The 17,495-nt window shown below is 39.5% G+C and overlaps 1 protein-coding gene across 1 annotated transcript in view; it reads left to right on the top strand.

Annotated features, from left to right (window-relative positions):
• Positions 1–17,495, top strand: part of LOC126473274 (putative sodium-coupled neutral amino acid transporter 7) — a 42,569-nt gene that overhangs the window by 22,334 nt on the left and 2,740 nt on the right. Inside the window, exons 3-5 of the mRNA XM_050100229.1 lie at positions 1,348–1,546; positions 1,685–1,820; positions 9,065–9,215. Of these exons, the coding sequence (XP_049956186.1) occupies positions 1,348–1,546; positions 1,685–1,820; positions 9,065–9,215 (486 nt within the window). The remainder of the gene's footprint in view (positions 1–1,347; positions 1,547–1,684; positions 1,821–9,064; positions 9,216–17,495) is intronic.

The raw sequence follows: 17,495 nt of genomic DNA, 5'->3' as shown, positions 1-17,495 counted from the left end.
ATAGCACTGTATCGACTTTCCAACACTCTTGACATAGAAGGCAGCAGCCTGTGCTATCCACCAGTTCTCTGTGCTGGTCTGCAGCTCACTACCTGTTCCCAAATGTTGCCTTCATAGCCAGCTGTTAATGTAAGTAGAGATGAAATTCAGGGGAAGTCATTTACGGGCTGTATTGTGGGTGATCAAACACTTTCCATCAAAAATGCTGCAGGAGCATTTTCATTGTCCCTCCAGAGTGTGGCCGAGGATTGTCATGAAGGAGGAACTGCATGACAGTTGTGTTATGTGGGCTGTGTGACATCAAGTGAAATGTCTCACCAGGCCCTCATATTTGGCAGGAGACGCTATTTCTTAGGCATCTTTATGTGCTCACTGTGCATTCAGAGCTGAAAAGAGTGATGTGATCAACGGGCTTACTAGAGATGCTGCCCGACACATCTGTACAAAGCTTCATTGGATTTTTACAGTGGTTTCCATTTTTTGACCGATTGGAACTTACTTTCTGAATAGCTCTTGTGTGTCAAAGCACTGGAGAATATGCACCGGACAAGTCTTGGGAGAGATATGGTGTACATAATGAAAATTGTGTGTTCATAGCAAATGCCTTTTTGGTTCCCTGATTTATTCTTCGTCATTGTGATTCAGCTGTTTGTTTCTGTGAAAATTGCTGGCCTCTGTGCAAAGCACTGTGAGAATGGTGAACACTTTATTATGATTGGTGCATAAATGACATTGAACATAACATAATGGTTTCCTTTAGGCCAGCCACAATACACACCATATATTCTCTTGACTGGAAGAATTATCTGTGCCTCTCTGTGTTCAAATGAACCGAACAGCACAATTCATGTATGACTGTATGCTCATGTCTACCAGTTAAGGCAACTATTGAGAGTTCAATTTTTCAGTTACATAAATAACAATCTAACAGAGGGAAATTCCTTATTAATCATTGATTGATTTCTGATCAATCTGTATTTTAACACTTGTGACTGACAGTTTGACTTCATATGAAAGTAGCGACTAGTGACTCATCATGGCTTTGCACAGGTAGCAATGTGTATCTATGACCACATTATTTTCTACCTTAGTGGTAGTAAATTATATACACAAAACTTTCCTATGATTCAGTCTATTACCAAAAGCAATGTTCAAATCCCTGTGCCATTTCCTGAGAGACTAACCTTTGCATATAGAAGGAAAAATGTGGTGGGGGCGGTGGGACGGACTTGCATTTGTAATTTACCATCATTTTAATATGCTACTGTTTTCCATGCTAAACTGTCAGGTATTTGCTTCTGTATGATGATGCAGCACTGCAATGATGTGTGTTGTATGTCTGTATAGGTACTGTTAGTATGGATACTGGGAGCACTGGTGACGCTGGCACACTGTTCAGACGAGACAGGGGCGCGCACACTGCAGGACATACTGGAGGGTCTGTGTGGAACTCCAGGTCTTATCGCGTGTTGCCTCTGTGTCGCTTTGTACTGCTTTGGCACCTGCCTCACCTTCCTCGTCATCATAGGTGATCAGTTTGACAGAGGTACCCAACAAACTTTCTCTCTTGCTCATTAGCTAGTTGCATGATTCTTTATGGAAGGATCTGTTGTGTTTAGTAGTATTTTGTTTTATATTTCTGTTTTGTTTCATTGAAATTAATATTTTTCTCATTTATTTGAAGTATTTTCGTCACTTCACGGATCTGACTTCTGCCATTACTGGTATATGAATCGCATCTTTACAATAGTGGCAAGCTCCACAGTGTGTATTCTTCCATTTTGTTATTCCAGGAGGATTGATTTTCTCAAATATGTCAGGTAAGGTGAACATAACACTTCTCTGATCTGTTATATAACTACAAAGGTTACAGTCATGTGCTTGTGATTTATTTTTTGTAGTTTTTTATGGAGTTGGATATCTCTGAAATCAGGTAGATTTTGTAACTGTGACTTTTGACATTTTTATCAGTCTTATTGCTGCATGAATGAAGTTCTTCACTACTGAAAATACTTACCTACTAGCATGTCTTTCGTCAAGTCAAAGCAAAACAAAATAGAGGCAAGTCTTATAAGAGATGTTGTTGGTGAAGTAGGAAATTAATTAGTTAGTGCTAGTCATGAGCTGAATTTTTCTCAGAGAACTTGTGCACTGGCAGTTCCAAATAATAAATTTATCCTCTTCCTGGAGGTGAGCTATATCATTTGAATTACCCATTGTGGTGTGGCACCTACTATTTTAAAATGCATGCCTATACCAAAGTCAGCCTCAGAGAATTGACTTAAGTAATTTTTTTAATTATTTATTCTACTATATTACTTGGTATGTGGGTCATGCTTGTATCACATGGGTTTCTGAATGATATGTTGACACATAATTTCAATCTAAATGCTCTACCTCACTGAATAGGAGTTCCACTTTGTATATCATAATTGAAAGAGTGCGAGACTGATGTTATGCCTTAATACTGAATACAGATAAATATATATTATATGTCAACATGGTTGTGTTATATGTTTGGGAGTTACACGATCATATCTTTGAAGACACTTCATGTAAACTACTATCTCAGTGGTGGTAGTAGTAGTAGTAGTAGTAGTAGTATACATCTTTAACATTTATTGTTTTCAAATTCCATCAGTCTGTTGTCTATCAGGTGCCACTTTTGTGTGATGAAATAGTAGCTAATTAGAACAAACATTTAGCAACAGTGAAACATTTGTGTGTGTGACAACAGTAGTGCCATAAAATGCTGACAACACAATGGTAATTTGTATCTTGATAGTGTTCTTTTGTTATTGAATGAAAAAGTTCACATGCCCTGTCATAATTCTCACAATATACTTGGTATTCTGATTATATCTCTGTGTTCTTCATCTTCCCATCATTGCTACGTATTGCTTCACATAAACTCCCCCTCCACATCCCCCACCCATCCCCCTCCCCCACCCCACCTACCTTTTCCATCTCAGTATGATGTAGTTTTTCTTTTTCTGTTTAAAGGAAGTTTCAAGTTGTTTTTGCTTTTCAGCACTATATTGTCTCATGAGTTATACTTTCAATTGACAATTTCTTATATGTTAGTATATGAAACACTTCTCTTTGAGCTAAAAATCCCACACCTTTTTGAAGGAAATCCGTTTTTACGTGCTTATGAAACAAGGCATAAACAAGATCACGTTGCCTTGCCACAGATTAGCATTATTTGAAAATATTTCATATTGCATGACAAAAACCAAATGTTGCTACAGTGTGGATGATTTTATAAACAAGGAGGACAAGTAGGAGATATTAAATTTGGTTTGTTTCTGTGCTTTTTCTACATTGTGTGTATGCTTAGGTTCTCTTTTAATGAAGGTATGTGTCCATACTTACGAAATATGTATGTACACTCCTGGAAATGGAAAAAAGAACACATTGACACCGGTGTGTCAGACCCACCATACTTGCTCCGGACACTGCGAGAGGGCTGTACAAGCAATGATCACACGCACGGCACAGCGGACACACCAGGAACCGCGGTGTTGGCCGTCGAATGGCGCTAGCTGCGCAGCATTTGTGCACCGCCGCCGTCAGTGTCAGCCAGTTTGCCGTGGCATACGGAGCTCCATCGCAGTCTTTAACACTAGTAGCATGCCGCGACAGCATGGACGTGAACCGTATGTGCAGTTGACGGACTTGGAGCGAGGGCGTATAGTGGGCATGCGGGAGGCCGGGTGGACGTACCGCCGAATTGCTCAACACGTGGGGCGTGAGGTCTCCACAGTACATCGATGTTGTCGCCAGTGGTCGGCGGAAGGTGCACGTGCCCGTCGACCAGGGACCGGACCGCAGCGACGCACAGATGCACGCCAAGACCGTAGGATCCTACGCAGTGCCGTAGGAGACCGCACCGCCACTTCCCAGCAAATTAGGGACACTGTTGTTCCTGGGGTATCGGCGAGGACCATTCGCAACCGTCTCCATGAAGCTGGGCTACGGTCCCGCACACCGTTAGGCCGTCTTCCGCTCACGCCCCAACATCGTGCAGCCCGCCTCCAGTGGTGTCGCGACAGGCGTGAATGGAGGGACGAATGGAGACGTGTCGTCTTCAGCGATGAGAGTCGCTTCTGCCTTGGTGCCAATGATGGTCGTATGCGTGTTTGGCGCCGTGCAGGTGAGCGCCACAATCAGGACTGCATACGACCGAGGCACACAGGGCCAACACCCGGCATCATGGTGTGGGGAGCGATCTCCTACACTGGCCGTACACCACTGGTGATCGTCGAGGGGACACTGAATAGTGCACGGTACATCCAAACCGTCATCGAACCCATCGTTCTACCATTCCTAGACCGGCAAGGGAACTTGCTGTTCCAACAGGACAATGCACGTCCGCATGTATCCCGTGCCACCCAACGTGCTCTAGAAGGTGTAAGTCAACTACCCTGGCCAGCAAGATCTCCGGATCTGTCCCCCATTGAGCATGTTTGGGACTGGATGAAGCGTCGTCTCACGCGGTCTGCACGTCCAGCACGAACGCTGGTCCAACTGAGGCGCCAGGTGGAAATGGCATGGCAAGCCGTTCCACAGGACTACATCCAGCATCTCTACGATCGTCTCCATGGGAGAATAGCGGCCTGCATTGCTGCGCAATGTGGATATACACTGTACTAGTGCCGACATTGTGCATGCTCTGTTGCCTGTGTCTATGTGCCTGTGGTTCTGTCAGTGTGATCATGTGATGTATCTGACCCCAGGAATGTGTCAATAAAGTTTCCCCTTCCTGGGACAATGAATTCACGGTGTTCTTATTTCAATTTCCAGGAGTGTATATAAACTATGTATCTAAGTATCTAGGTGTATCAATATGTTCCTTATTTATGGAGGTATGTATTATTTTTATGTATGACCATATTTATAAACAACAAAAGCTAGCATGAAAAATCCTTAAAAAGAAAAAAAATTTTAACCATTGTGGAAAATTTAAAAAAAAAGGAGAAATGTAACATGTATTTATCTTTTCATGTTGTAATGTGCTTCTGGGTGCATGCATGTGCTTTCTTTTAATGTATGTTTTTTTATGCATGACGAGTCACCAGTGTTTCAATCAAATGATTGGATATAATATGTCATGTGACAATAAAGATTCTATTGTATTCTGTTATAGTCTAATGTTTCTTTGTTTCAACTAGCTGCTTCTCTAATGGTTACAGTACTCCAGATGATTTTCCAACTGTTTGCAGTATCTATTATTCATTTTATCTGGCAAACATGAAACACTGATCATAACTGATTGCCTTTGCCATATCTGTGTATCCGTGTTTTTTCCCCCTCTGTAGCAATGTGTAGCATCTGTTGTTATCTTGAAAGAAAAAAAAGAAAGAATAATCTTAGTAAATGTAAATGTGGTCTGTCATATCATTACACTTCTTGCTTCCCAGCAACATGCTCCAGCATTATTTTCATTTCACCAGTTTATGTCAAATGTAAATGTAATTATTTGTGGCCAGCACACAATAATTTTGAATGTTATGGCTGTTATCTCACAATTAATTCTTAAGTTGATACACAAGATGTTATGGAATGGCATTTTAAAAATTCAGGATATTTGAAGGAGAACATGTGGAACACTTTGCAGTAAGGAACTCTATAGCTGGAAATGTAGTAAAATTTCTACAGCATTAAGAATTGTTTGATGTATTCTTTGGGTATGTCAATGCAAATAATCAATTTTTGAAAATGTAATGTAAGTGGATAGCTAAAAAATCTACTCACCAAGTGGCAGCAGGAGAACATACACATAAAGGTACGGAAGTTTGCAAGCTTTTGGAATCAGTGGCTGTTTCTTCTGGCAGATGGGTTGAAGGGGAAGGAACAGGAGCAAAGAAAAAGGACTGACAAGGTTTAGGAGAGTTCAAAAAGTTGTGTAGAACCCCTTGTCAGGGGAGACTTTCCAGCCAGGGTGAGACGGAAAGACTGAATGTTGGGAACTGCAACATATGAATTTGAAAACTCAAAAGCTTAAAGATGGGAGATAGGGTAATACGCAAGATGGGGAAGAGATTGCTCACCAAATACAGTGCACAAGTTAGAGCAGAGAAGTGACAAAATACATACTTTTGAAGGGAGAGCTATCTGTGAAATGACATGTCATATACCATCTGTTATGTAAACATTGTTCTGCTGTGTACATTGGCATGATGACCACCAAGTTATCAGTTATGATGAATGAGCATAGGCAGTGGGTGTTTACTGGCAACACACAATATCTTGTCGCAGAGCATGTTCTGCAACGTCACAGTCATGACCTCAGTGCCAGTTTCACCACCTGTGCTATCTGGATTCTTCCCCCAGGCACCAGTTTCTCAGAACTTCATAGATGGGGGGCAGGGAACTAGTGTTACAACATGTTCTCGGTTCTCAGCACCCAGCTGGCCTTAATTCATGTTAATACCTCTGGTCTCAGCATTTGTTCTCAGTAACTATTCCTATCTACATTCCCGTTCAGTTTTCTATATCTTTCATTTCCCGACCTGTCTATTTTTCCCCACCTCATGCATCTACCACATACAATTCACATAGCTTTGTGCTCTTATTAAATTGTGCGTGGTGTTTTGTCAGTATTCTTTCTTGTGCGTATTACTTTATCTTTCACCTTTCAGCTACAGTCTTTCTTACCCTCTCACCATGTCTAGTAAGTCTCCCATGACCTAGAGTTCTGGGTGCATTTCCTGAACACTCTACTAAACCTCACTAGTCCTTTTCCTTCGCACCTCTTCCTTCCCCTTCACCCCTTCTGCCTGAAAGAGCTAGTGGCTCTGAAAACTTCCAGATAGCAATACCTTTACATGTGTGTTCTCCTGCCATTGCTTTGAGAGTAGATTTTGTTTTATCTATCTAATTACATTACACTTTCATTTGGGTAGCTACGCTTCCATCCATTCATTTTTCTTACTCCTGGAGACAGAAGACTAAACACAAAATTATGGTGTGTACAGGAAGTTAGTTACTTAATGCGTGTCATCTACCACTTCTCCCCCTTCCGTCCACCGGCAATGTGCTGTAATCACACAGCTAGTTAATGTAAGTCAGTGTACATATTGTAGCTATGTTCTATTGTGTGATTTTACACATTTGCAGAGCTTGCTGATATGAATCTGTGTTATGGGGAAGCTCATGAGAATGTCAGTGCTGCTCATTGGTTGTGAACAGGAGCATATCCAAACAGATGACTTTCAAGCATCAATTTTTTCGCCAAAGTTGATCATCGTATGATGGAGAGAAATCGTGTCATCTGATACACATCAGGCAGATGCAAGGAGGAGGACACAAACCTTTGAATTTGAAGGCAATGTTGTTAGATCACTGTCTGTCTGGGCAGCTTTGCATAGTGTTTACCTACAGCCATTCTGTGATCAACCAGTTCAGACTCTAGGACAGCCTGATTTTGAACCATGGTAGAGTTTATGTAGTAGTTCCTTCATCAGTGTGCTGCTGTCTCCAATTTTCCAGACCAGACCATGTACTGTTTACTGACGAGTCAACTTACATGAGGGAGGACGTTTTTAACTCCTGAAATAACCACCAATGGACTGTTAAAAATCCACACACCACCTGAACAAGAAGTTGCCATGTAAGATTCTCATATTAAACATTTGAGCTGAAATTCTTAGAGATTACCTTATTGGACCACACATCGTACTAGATTGTTTGAATGGTGCATGGTATTTGAATCTTGAGGTACCTTGTCTGAACTTCTGGTGGACATTTCATTGCAGCTGTGCACTAGTTTGTGGTTTCAGGATGATGGTGCTCCAGCGCACCTTGATTGTTGGGTGAGGGTCATATCTCGCGGACAACTTCAGAGTAATCAAAAGGGAGAACCTGTCCCTTGGCATGTGTGCTCCCCTGACCTCACTCCTCTTGACTCTTTCCTCTGTGGTTATGTAAAGTCCCTTGTGTACCCAACAACAGTAGAAACAGTTCTGAGTACAATGTATTGTGTGCATCTTTACAGCATTTGATAACTTCAGAAGGGAGTGTGAAATTTCACACTCAGACAAAATATGGTTTGTCACTGCACGTTATGTAAAGAAGTTGGTGGTCATTACATTGAACATTTATGCCAATTTACAATATTTGATTGTGTTTTACTGTTTTAGGAATAAAAGTTTTCCAAACTACAGTATTGTGGTGTTTCGTTTCGCTTACCAAATGCATAGAAAGTTCACAGTGCTGTAGAAACTGTTTCACGTTTCTGGCTACAGGTGCCTTTTCCAAAATTTTGTGATTGTCATCATTCTGAACACTCTGTATATACGCTTTCTTCACAGTGCATGTCTGTTTTTAATAATTGTCATAACAAGAAGGTATATACTCCTTTCAACAATTGCTACAATGTTATCCTCTATAATGAATGTAGTTTTGTAGATCAAGTAAATCAGTAAACATATCTCAAAACTGTTACCTGTATGTGCATGTATTGAGCTGCAGCCAAACACTCATCATGCGTTTATAAATTAGTCTGACTAATGTTTGTCATTTAAAATTATTTTGTAGAGCAAGTTTCGTTTACCATGTAAATAGTGTGTGCTTGTAGTACACAATTTTCTTCTGAATTGTGTCGTTATACCTGTTCAAGGTATGATAAGATAGCATCTTACATGGTTGATACTTTTTGTTTAGAACTACAAAGGTAGTATAGAGATATTTAAATGTTAATAAAAGATGTAAAGCATATTTGATTATCCTTCTGCCAACAACTCAATGAAATTTGTAAATTAAATGGATGCTGTCATCCAAAATTAAAAAATTCTAATTCTTTGGGGATAAATGTAAATGTTCAGTGGGAGGTGGGGGGGGGGGACATGACATTATTATCCAGTTGTAGTTGTTCCAAGTATCAGTCATGGATGAGGTTACATATGTTCCAGAGCTTTTATTTATGACAGAGAAACTGGTGAATCATGTATAACTTATTTTCAGACCTATTGTAGGTTTTAATGTATGCTTTTCATGCATTATTTCAAATGTGAAATTTTAGAAATGAGACCATGCTTCATGCTTGTTTGATTCTTTGCAGCTATTTGGGTGTGGGAGCTGTCTTTTATGTTGTGGTGCTCATAGCGTACCAAAAATTCGCAGGAGAATTTACTCCTGGTCCAATTAAAACTAGTCCAACAGAATGGACTGATATGTTTCTGGTGGTCCCAGTTATTTGTTTTGGATACCAGGTTTGTATTTACAATATAACTTGCTTTATACTAAACACAATCATAGCATCTTGACCCATCATCATCTGTGGTGGTTTCAGTTTACTGTTACTTTCATGAAACAAATAGATACAGCACTCACTCACTTCAGACCTACTAGGTTTGCTCAAATTTATCGCTCTTGATGAGAGAGGCTGTTTGTGTAAAATATGAAAGTAGAGAATTCTGCCTGGCCACATTGCTACATTTCTTACTGCTTAATATCCCTACAAATGGAGGTTAATAACCATTGGCTATGAAGTATGAGGTCAATAATGTCACTGCAAGTCTTGAAATTTTCCATGCCATGCTGTCTGACTAACCTATTTGCTACGCTAGACCTTGTTAGCTGGTCTTCTAGTTTTTGGTGTCTTGACAAAATCTGGATTAATGACAAGTTTGAAATGATGAATGCAATGCTACAGCAGTTAGCTTGATACTTTCCCACATTTGTTAACACAATAATTATTATAATGCTCAGTCGGTATTTGATAATTTATACAGTACATTCATCACAGGAAATTATGGACTGAATAATATTAACAAAAATGATTGAAACTGAAGTGTTTATCATTTGTTTGACCATAGGCAATCAGCTGTTCAATAATGATGTGGAGTTGTTCACATTTAGATAGCTGATCAGGACTTAAATGATCTTCGCAAAATAATAGCTGCCCTCAGACAGACCTAAAGGAGTTCACAAAGAATAAAAATGCTAGTGCCCAAATGAAGATGCTGCAACAAATGATGCCTAACAGAAAAGTTGATCACTGGGCTGTTACAATGAAAGCAAGTCACAGACTGATTCAAAGAATTCCACAAAAGATATTTATATAAATGTTTGCAGTTTAACTATAGCAGAGAAGGAAAGTTGCTACCCACCATATAGCAGAGATGCTGAGTTGTGACAGGCACAATAAAAAGATTCACACACTCATAGCTTTTGGCCATTAAGCCCTTTGTCAGCAGTACACACATACACACACGCACACACATACTCACACAAATGCAACTTGGACACACGTCTGCAGTCTTAGAGAGCTACGCTTGAGTGTAGTTTCAGCTCTCTGAGACTGTGCAGGTGTGTGTGTGTGTGTGTGTGTGTGTGTGTGTGTGTGTGTGTGTGTGTACTGCTGACAAAGGCCATTATGGCCCAAAGCTATGAGTGCGTGAATCTTTTTATTGTGCCTATCGTGACTCAGCATCTCCGCTATATGGTGAGTAGCAACTTTCCTTCTCTGGCATTTTTACATTCCATCCTGGATTTTCCATTGTTTGATTTTTGCAATTTAACTGTTAGGCACTGACCAACTGAAGTATTATCCTGCATAATTCTTTGTAAAACTGCATATGAGTAATACTGGTAACTTGTAAAATTAATGGATATGGCATTAAGAGTTGAAGTTTAATTAGGTTTAACTAGGAGTTGAACAACTTAAAAATTAAGAAAGTTATATGGACTGTATTCTGAAAACTATATGTGCTCCTGCAGAATTCAGTATTTCTGTCAAAATAGGTTAAAATATGAAATTTTCTGGATTGAATACTTAACACACTAACATGTTTCCTTAATGGAAGTGGGCAGTTTTCCAATCAGAAAAATTAGAGCTTCAAAACTAGGTAACTGAATTTTGGAAATGGAAATAATGACTAGTTAAAAGTGAAACATTCTGGAAGAAGAAAACTTCAATTACGAATAACTTCTGAAATGTGACATTTTTGTAAAAAGCAAGATGTTTGCTAAGAAGAGAGACATGAGGGCTTTAATCAGAGCTATAACACCCCAGTTGTAAATACTTATTAGCTCATTCCAAATTCTGTAGCCACATGCTTGTGGAACATCTTAAATTATGGATATCTTTTCATTGAAATCATTTTAAAGCAAATTAATTGGCCTGTTGTCATCAGCAATCTGGAAATTCTGTTTTGAATAATAGTCAGTGGAATAGCTGTATACACATAACTCATAAAACAAGACCAAAGAAAGAAAAAATATTGTAATTAATGTCAGGCATAATGTTAGACAGAGTGGATGGTCGCAACTGGCGCTGATACAGTGTGTATGGAAATTTCTTACCCACAACTGTGAACTAATGATTGACTTCTTGCCTGTTGAGCTGTTAAGCCATTAATGATTGAAATAGTGTTATTCTGAGGATTCTGAGGAATAATAGCACATAATCTGAGGTGTTACGAAATGGTTTTGTGATGGTCAAAGATGTTGCAGGAAACAAATTTTTATGAGCCATGTTAGTGTGTAAAGGAAAAGCTGTCTTGGACAGTAAATGTGGAATATCCGCTTTTGTCTTTCCATGCATCATCTCAGATTACTTTTATTGTTTCATAGTTATGGAAGAGATGGGGATGTCAGTTGCTATATTTCTTTACATGGAGAATGAAAACTATTCATTCCCATTTATTAATATTTTTGATGCCAACTAGCAGTATTTGTTTTTTCCTTTTTTTGTTTTTACTAATTGTAGTTGGATGAACATAAAAGATGACAATAAAAGGGAATATAAATCCCCGCAACCATTCCAATAACAAGGCTTATCACTTGATCCTACAACAGCTCCTTGAACTGGAGTGTGTGTTTGTAAATCTCAAGCTGTGTGTGTGTGTGTGTGTGTGTGTGTGTGTGTGTGTGTAATTTTTAACAGGTTTTTGGGCATTGCATTAGACACATACTGTGTCAACTGTATTGTTCGAGAGAGATAGATAGAGAGATAGAGAGAGAGAGAGAGAGAGAGAGAGAGAGAGAGAGAGAGAGAACAAACCTGGTCTGCAAGCCTCACCTATTCATCTTTGCTGCATCATCACAGATGTTGTCCCACCATCTACTCCTAGTTCTTCTTCCACATGTCTATTACGTTTTTCTAGAGAATGCTACATTAGGTAGTCCCTCTTTGGACATTTTTACTACACTACTGGCCATGAAAATTGCTACACCACGCAGATGACATGCTACAGACGTGAAATTTAACCGACAGGAAGAAGATGCTGTGGTATGCAAATGATTAGCTTTTCAGAGCATTCACGCAAGGTTGGTGCCGGTGGCAACACCTACAACGTGCTGACATGAGGAAAAGTTTCCAACCGATTTCTCATACATTAACAGCAGTTGACCGGCATTGCCTGGGGAAACGTTGTTGTGACGCCTCGAGTAAGGAGGAGAAATGCGTATCATCACGTTTCCGACTTTGATAAAGGCCGGATTGTAGCCTATCGCGATTGTGGTTTATCGTATTGTGACATTGCTGCTCGCGGTTGTCGAGATCCAATGACTGTTAGCAGGATATGGAATCAGTGGGTTCAGGAGGGTAATACGAACTCCGTGCTGGATCCCTACTGCCTCGTATCATTAGCAGTCAAGATGACAGGGTGCACGAATGGCAAAATGTCATTTTTTCAGATGAATCCAGGTTCTGTTTACAGCATCAAGATGGTCTCATCCATGTTTGGCGACATTGCGGTGAATGCACATTGGAAGCATGTATTCATCATTGCCATACTGGCGTGTCACCTGGCGGATGCTATGGGGTGCCATTGGTTACACATCTCGGTCACCTCTTGTTCGCATTGACGGCACTTTGAACAGTGGACGTTACATTTCAGATGTGTTACAACCCGTGGCTCTACCCTTCATTTGATCACTGCGGAACTCTACATTTCAGCAGGATAATGCACGACCGCATTTTGCAGATCCTGTACAGGCCTTTCTGGATACAGAAAATGGTCGACTGTTGCCCTGGCCAGCATGTTCTCCAGATCTCTCACCAACCGAAAACGTATGGTCATGGTGGCCGAGCAACTGGCTCATCACAATACACCAGTCACTACTCTTGATGAACTGTGGTATTGTGTTGGAGCTGCAAGGGCAGCTGTACCTGTGCATGCCATCCAAGCTCTGTTTGATTCAGTGCCCAGGCGTATCAAGGCCATTATTACGGCCAGAGGTGGTTGTTCTGGGTACTGATTTCTCAGGATTTATGCACCCAAACTGCGTGAAAATGTAATCACATGTCAGTTCTAGTATAATATATTTGTCCAATGAATACATGTTTATCATCTGCATTTCTTCTTGGTGTAGCAATTTTAATTGCCAGTAGTGTATTTGACCATTGTCTGACTATTGCCTGTTTTAGCTTGTGAAGACATTAAAAAGCTCGCACAACTCCAGTAAATATTCACTTTCTAGCCTCCATTTCCTTGTATCTTGCTCACAAATCCAATTCTTTTTAACAATGTTTTCCTTTAGAGTATTATGTGTCATTCTCATTCTTACTAATTATTGAAACTTCACATCCCTACAATAATACCAGTATTATAGTACATTGCTGTGAGCTAATTTTGAAGTTGGTGTTGAATATGCTTTCCTTTAGGACTCGGGTATGTACTTTTTTATTCACAATGTCTTGATCACATTGCTTGGACTTAAACCGGATTATCAGTTTTGACTCTTATGACTCATCACCAGAATTGAAAATACATAAAGACAAAATTTGTTACTATTAAATATAAAAAGTACAAGATAAAGATAGAAATAAAAATATTCCCAGTATCTTGTTACCAAAGTAACATATCAATTCTCACTTCAGTCATCTGATAGACCTACTCATGTCTGCTGTGTCAGGCCAGTGCTGATGGCTAAAGATCTCATCCAAACGTGACAGTTCCTCTGCCACATGCAATGGATTAAGACACAGTTCTCCACTTTGCCAGTGGACTGTGTCATATTATTTTGTTCCTTCCAGTGGCAAGCTAGAGTACTGTGGCATGAAGATTTCAATGTATACCTGAGCTGCAGGCATGTATACACAAACAAACCTAAAATTAACTACATGACTTTTTTTAAGGTGGTAATTGAAACTTTGACTACCACTTATAGTACTTCAGCTGTGGGAATCGTGGAGCTTCACAGTAGGATAACTGGCTTAGGAGCAATTCCAGTCATTTTGACTGGTGCTGTTTCCTTTCTTTCTTTTTTTTCTTTTCAATTACATTAATTCAGTACAATGTCTTTAAATGCCACTAGTGTATTCTGCTTACCCTACCAATGTGTTATGTTTAGATTTTTCTATGGAAACTATATTTAACTAAATATACATTCAAACTAACTTACAAATGGAAATGAACGTGTAATTATAAAATGTAATAGAGAGAAACATTCCACGTAGGAAAAATATATATAAAAAACAAAGTTGCTGTGACTTACCAAACGAAAAAGCACTGGTAGATAGACAAATAAAAAACACACACACACATTTCAAGCTTTCGCAACCCAAGGTTGCTTCATCAGGAAAGAGGGAAGGAGAGGGAAAGATGAAAGGATGTGGGTTTTAAGGGAGAGAGTAAGGAGTCATTCCAATCCTGGTAGCGGAAAGACTTACCTTAGGGTCCGCACATATACAGACACAGGCAGACATATGATATGTCCATTTTTCTTTCTATTTATGGCAATTACTAAAAAATAACTTTTTTCCTCTGTGGCACATTTTCAATTACAGCCACCACCTTTGTCAAAATGCTTTGCACATACGTACTGAACGCTTCCAGCACATGGACCTCATACAAATTGCTTGTACTGCACACATAGTTTCTTTTTTTTTCATCTTGTTATCTGGCAGGTCTTTTGTACTGGTACCTTGTATATTTCAGTGGTCAAAATGAATGTATGACCAGACCTTTTCCTTCACTGTGCATAAGCAGAAGAGAGTCTTGCTAATTTGAAAAGAAACATTCACAGGGTAACTTCCTCTCCTATTGTCTCTCTGTAAAGGGTAGGGGCATTTATTCCAACAAGGTCTAGTATATTGAGAAAAAATGTGCATAGGCCATCTGCAACAGCCAGACTTGACAGTGTACAGATGAGATATCAGGTCCAGAATATCAGTGGAATTGTAGCAGCTCACAGTTCCAGGGAATGTCTTCTGTGTTTCTTGGTCCACTGCAACTGGGAGGCGCATTGTGCTCAGTAGGGCAATAATTTTTGTGGTCTTCCACTGATAGGGTGTAGTTGTTGTCACCAGATTTATATAATAGGTATGATACAAAGATCTAGCAGTGGACATTGCTGCTGGAGGAACTTCTTTTAGGGTTGTATTCAGTGTACCCCTTATGGTTGTGTTCTCTTGGTTCATTTACTCGGCAAGATAGAACTGCTCATCTAATATTATAAATGCATCTCATTTACAGTTCTGGATACAGTTGTCCTCTAATGTATTCCAGGGTGGGATAGCTGTTGCAAAGCTACTGGTCTTGAGTCCTTCAGCAAAATATGATCGTCATCAGATCTTAAAAACTGCCTGACTGCCATGAGTTCTTTCGTCCCATAATGTGAGGAAAAAATGCAGTCCACACACTTGAGACTATAGAAGTTTGAGGAGGAATTTCTTTCCTCCAAATGCTTCATGTGCATATACAATGGCTGCGGCAGCTTCTAAGTGGGCAATATCAAGTAGCATGTGTCATCTTGGAGAACTTCTCAGGCTCTAATTTCTGTAAATGTTTTTATGTTTTGTAGAATATTATACTCTCTCAACACTAACCAGCATACATGTAACTCTCTGTGACAAGATGTTTCAGTGCGATGAATTTTTTGAAAGATTTCTTGATGCCTTCAGCTGCCATTCTCTTTCTTTCATGTGCGATTGTACAATTTCGGCCATTTTTAAGTATCTAAAGCGGAAGTATCATACAGTGGATATATTAGTGACACTTGCGATTTTGATGTATGAATAAGTTATATCGGTAGATATACTAGGCATATTATAACTTACTTTATGGATGATTTTTTAGTCATGTACATTGTTGCTCTTATGACATCGTGTTATGCTCATAAAATAAATCAGAGCTGTTCACGCTATTTTAGGAGCACGTTACTTTTGAGCGGTTGTGCAAAGCTCTTATGTATAAGGCTAGGAAGATTATAATTATTTTACAGAAATTTGCTTCTTAGCATTAGACATTGGTCCTGGAGTTTCCACCAACATGTTATGTTGCCCTAATCTTCCAAGTGCGTGGTCAGTGCAATTAGTCCACACTTTTATTGACTGCAGGCTCTTCACTTTCAGCTTCCAGATGCTGAGTTGGATGCAATTCTTTCCCTTTCTTTGTCAGCTGGGAGTAAGAATTTCTGGCACAACTGGAATTGAACCTGTAAGCACTGGATTATTTGTATGTTGGACACTGATGACCTTGCTGTGTAGCACTGTCACTCATAAGCTAGCATCATTATTTTTTTGTATGTTGTTCTATAGGTTCTGAATATTCATGTTCCAACTCTCATGATTTGCCTTGTTCTGTTTTGTGAGACTTATATTGCGTGTCATCTTTGTTTCTTTGATCCAACTCGTCAGATTCAAAAAGTCTTCTCCTTCAGAATCTTCTTCTGGTAAACTGTTCAAGTAATTCAGTAATTCTACGTCGAATAGTAAGACTGATGTGCCATAATAATGTGCACTAAACTTCTATAGAGAACGGCAACCACGTTGCAGGAAAAAGATGGAACGAGATCGTCACAATGAAATAAGCTAAGTGGATTTAAAAATCCTTTAGATACACGAAACGTAAAAAAATACTTCACCTATCAAAATGACTGACTGCTCCTTTAAGGTAAAAATGTTTATAATTTATTCTGTTTTCATAATAGATGTTTGGTGGTTAATAGTTTCTGTGGATGACAAAATACATGAAGTCTGAAATATAAACCCTGTAAATTAGAACATATACTATTTATTAAGTGTTAAAAAATGCTCACCAGTCAGATTGACAAGTGAAGTCCTTCTAGCTTTAAAAGGTAAACTGGTAGGATTTTGTGACACAAAGAAGTCAAATTCCTCCAGTTATCACATGCAATAGGACACTTCTTGTTATAAAGGTGAGGGAAAGAGTTGCAGTTTTATGGGAGGTGTTGGAAAGAAGAGGTACAAATCAGCACTGTGGATACAATTGAAATCTTTATTGAAAAGTAATCACCAGCAGCCTGAGCACAACTATTCCACTATTTCACGAGGGAAGGACTCCCTGTTCTTAAAATTCCTATGGCTGTGATGCGAGCCAGTTCTCTACTATGTCCTTCAGTTCATCGTCGCAGTCATGCAATTCCCTTTGAGATATTACTTCAGTGGACCAAACATATGGAAGTCACAGGGTGACATATCCAGGCTGCTGCTGCTTGAACTTTGGCCATTAGACTTTCTGTGACCTCAGAGGTGTGTGGATGCATGTTATCGTGGAACAGAATCACTCCCTCCATGAGCA

Source organism: Schistocerca serialis, chromosome 4 (genome assembly GCF_023864345.2).
Source record: "Schistocerca serialis cubense isolate TAMUIC-IGC-003099 chromosome 4, iqSchSeri2.2, whole genome shotgun sequence".
In the NCBI taxonomy this organism is placed as follows: domain Eukaryota; kingdom Metazoa; phylum Arthropoda; class Insecta; order Orthoptera; family Acrididae; genus Schistocerca; species Schistocerca serialis.
Note: the sequence above shows the minus strand (reverse complement) of the source record. Positions and strands in the feature narration are given on the sequence as shown.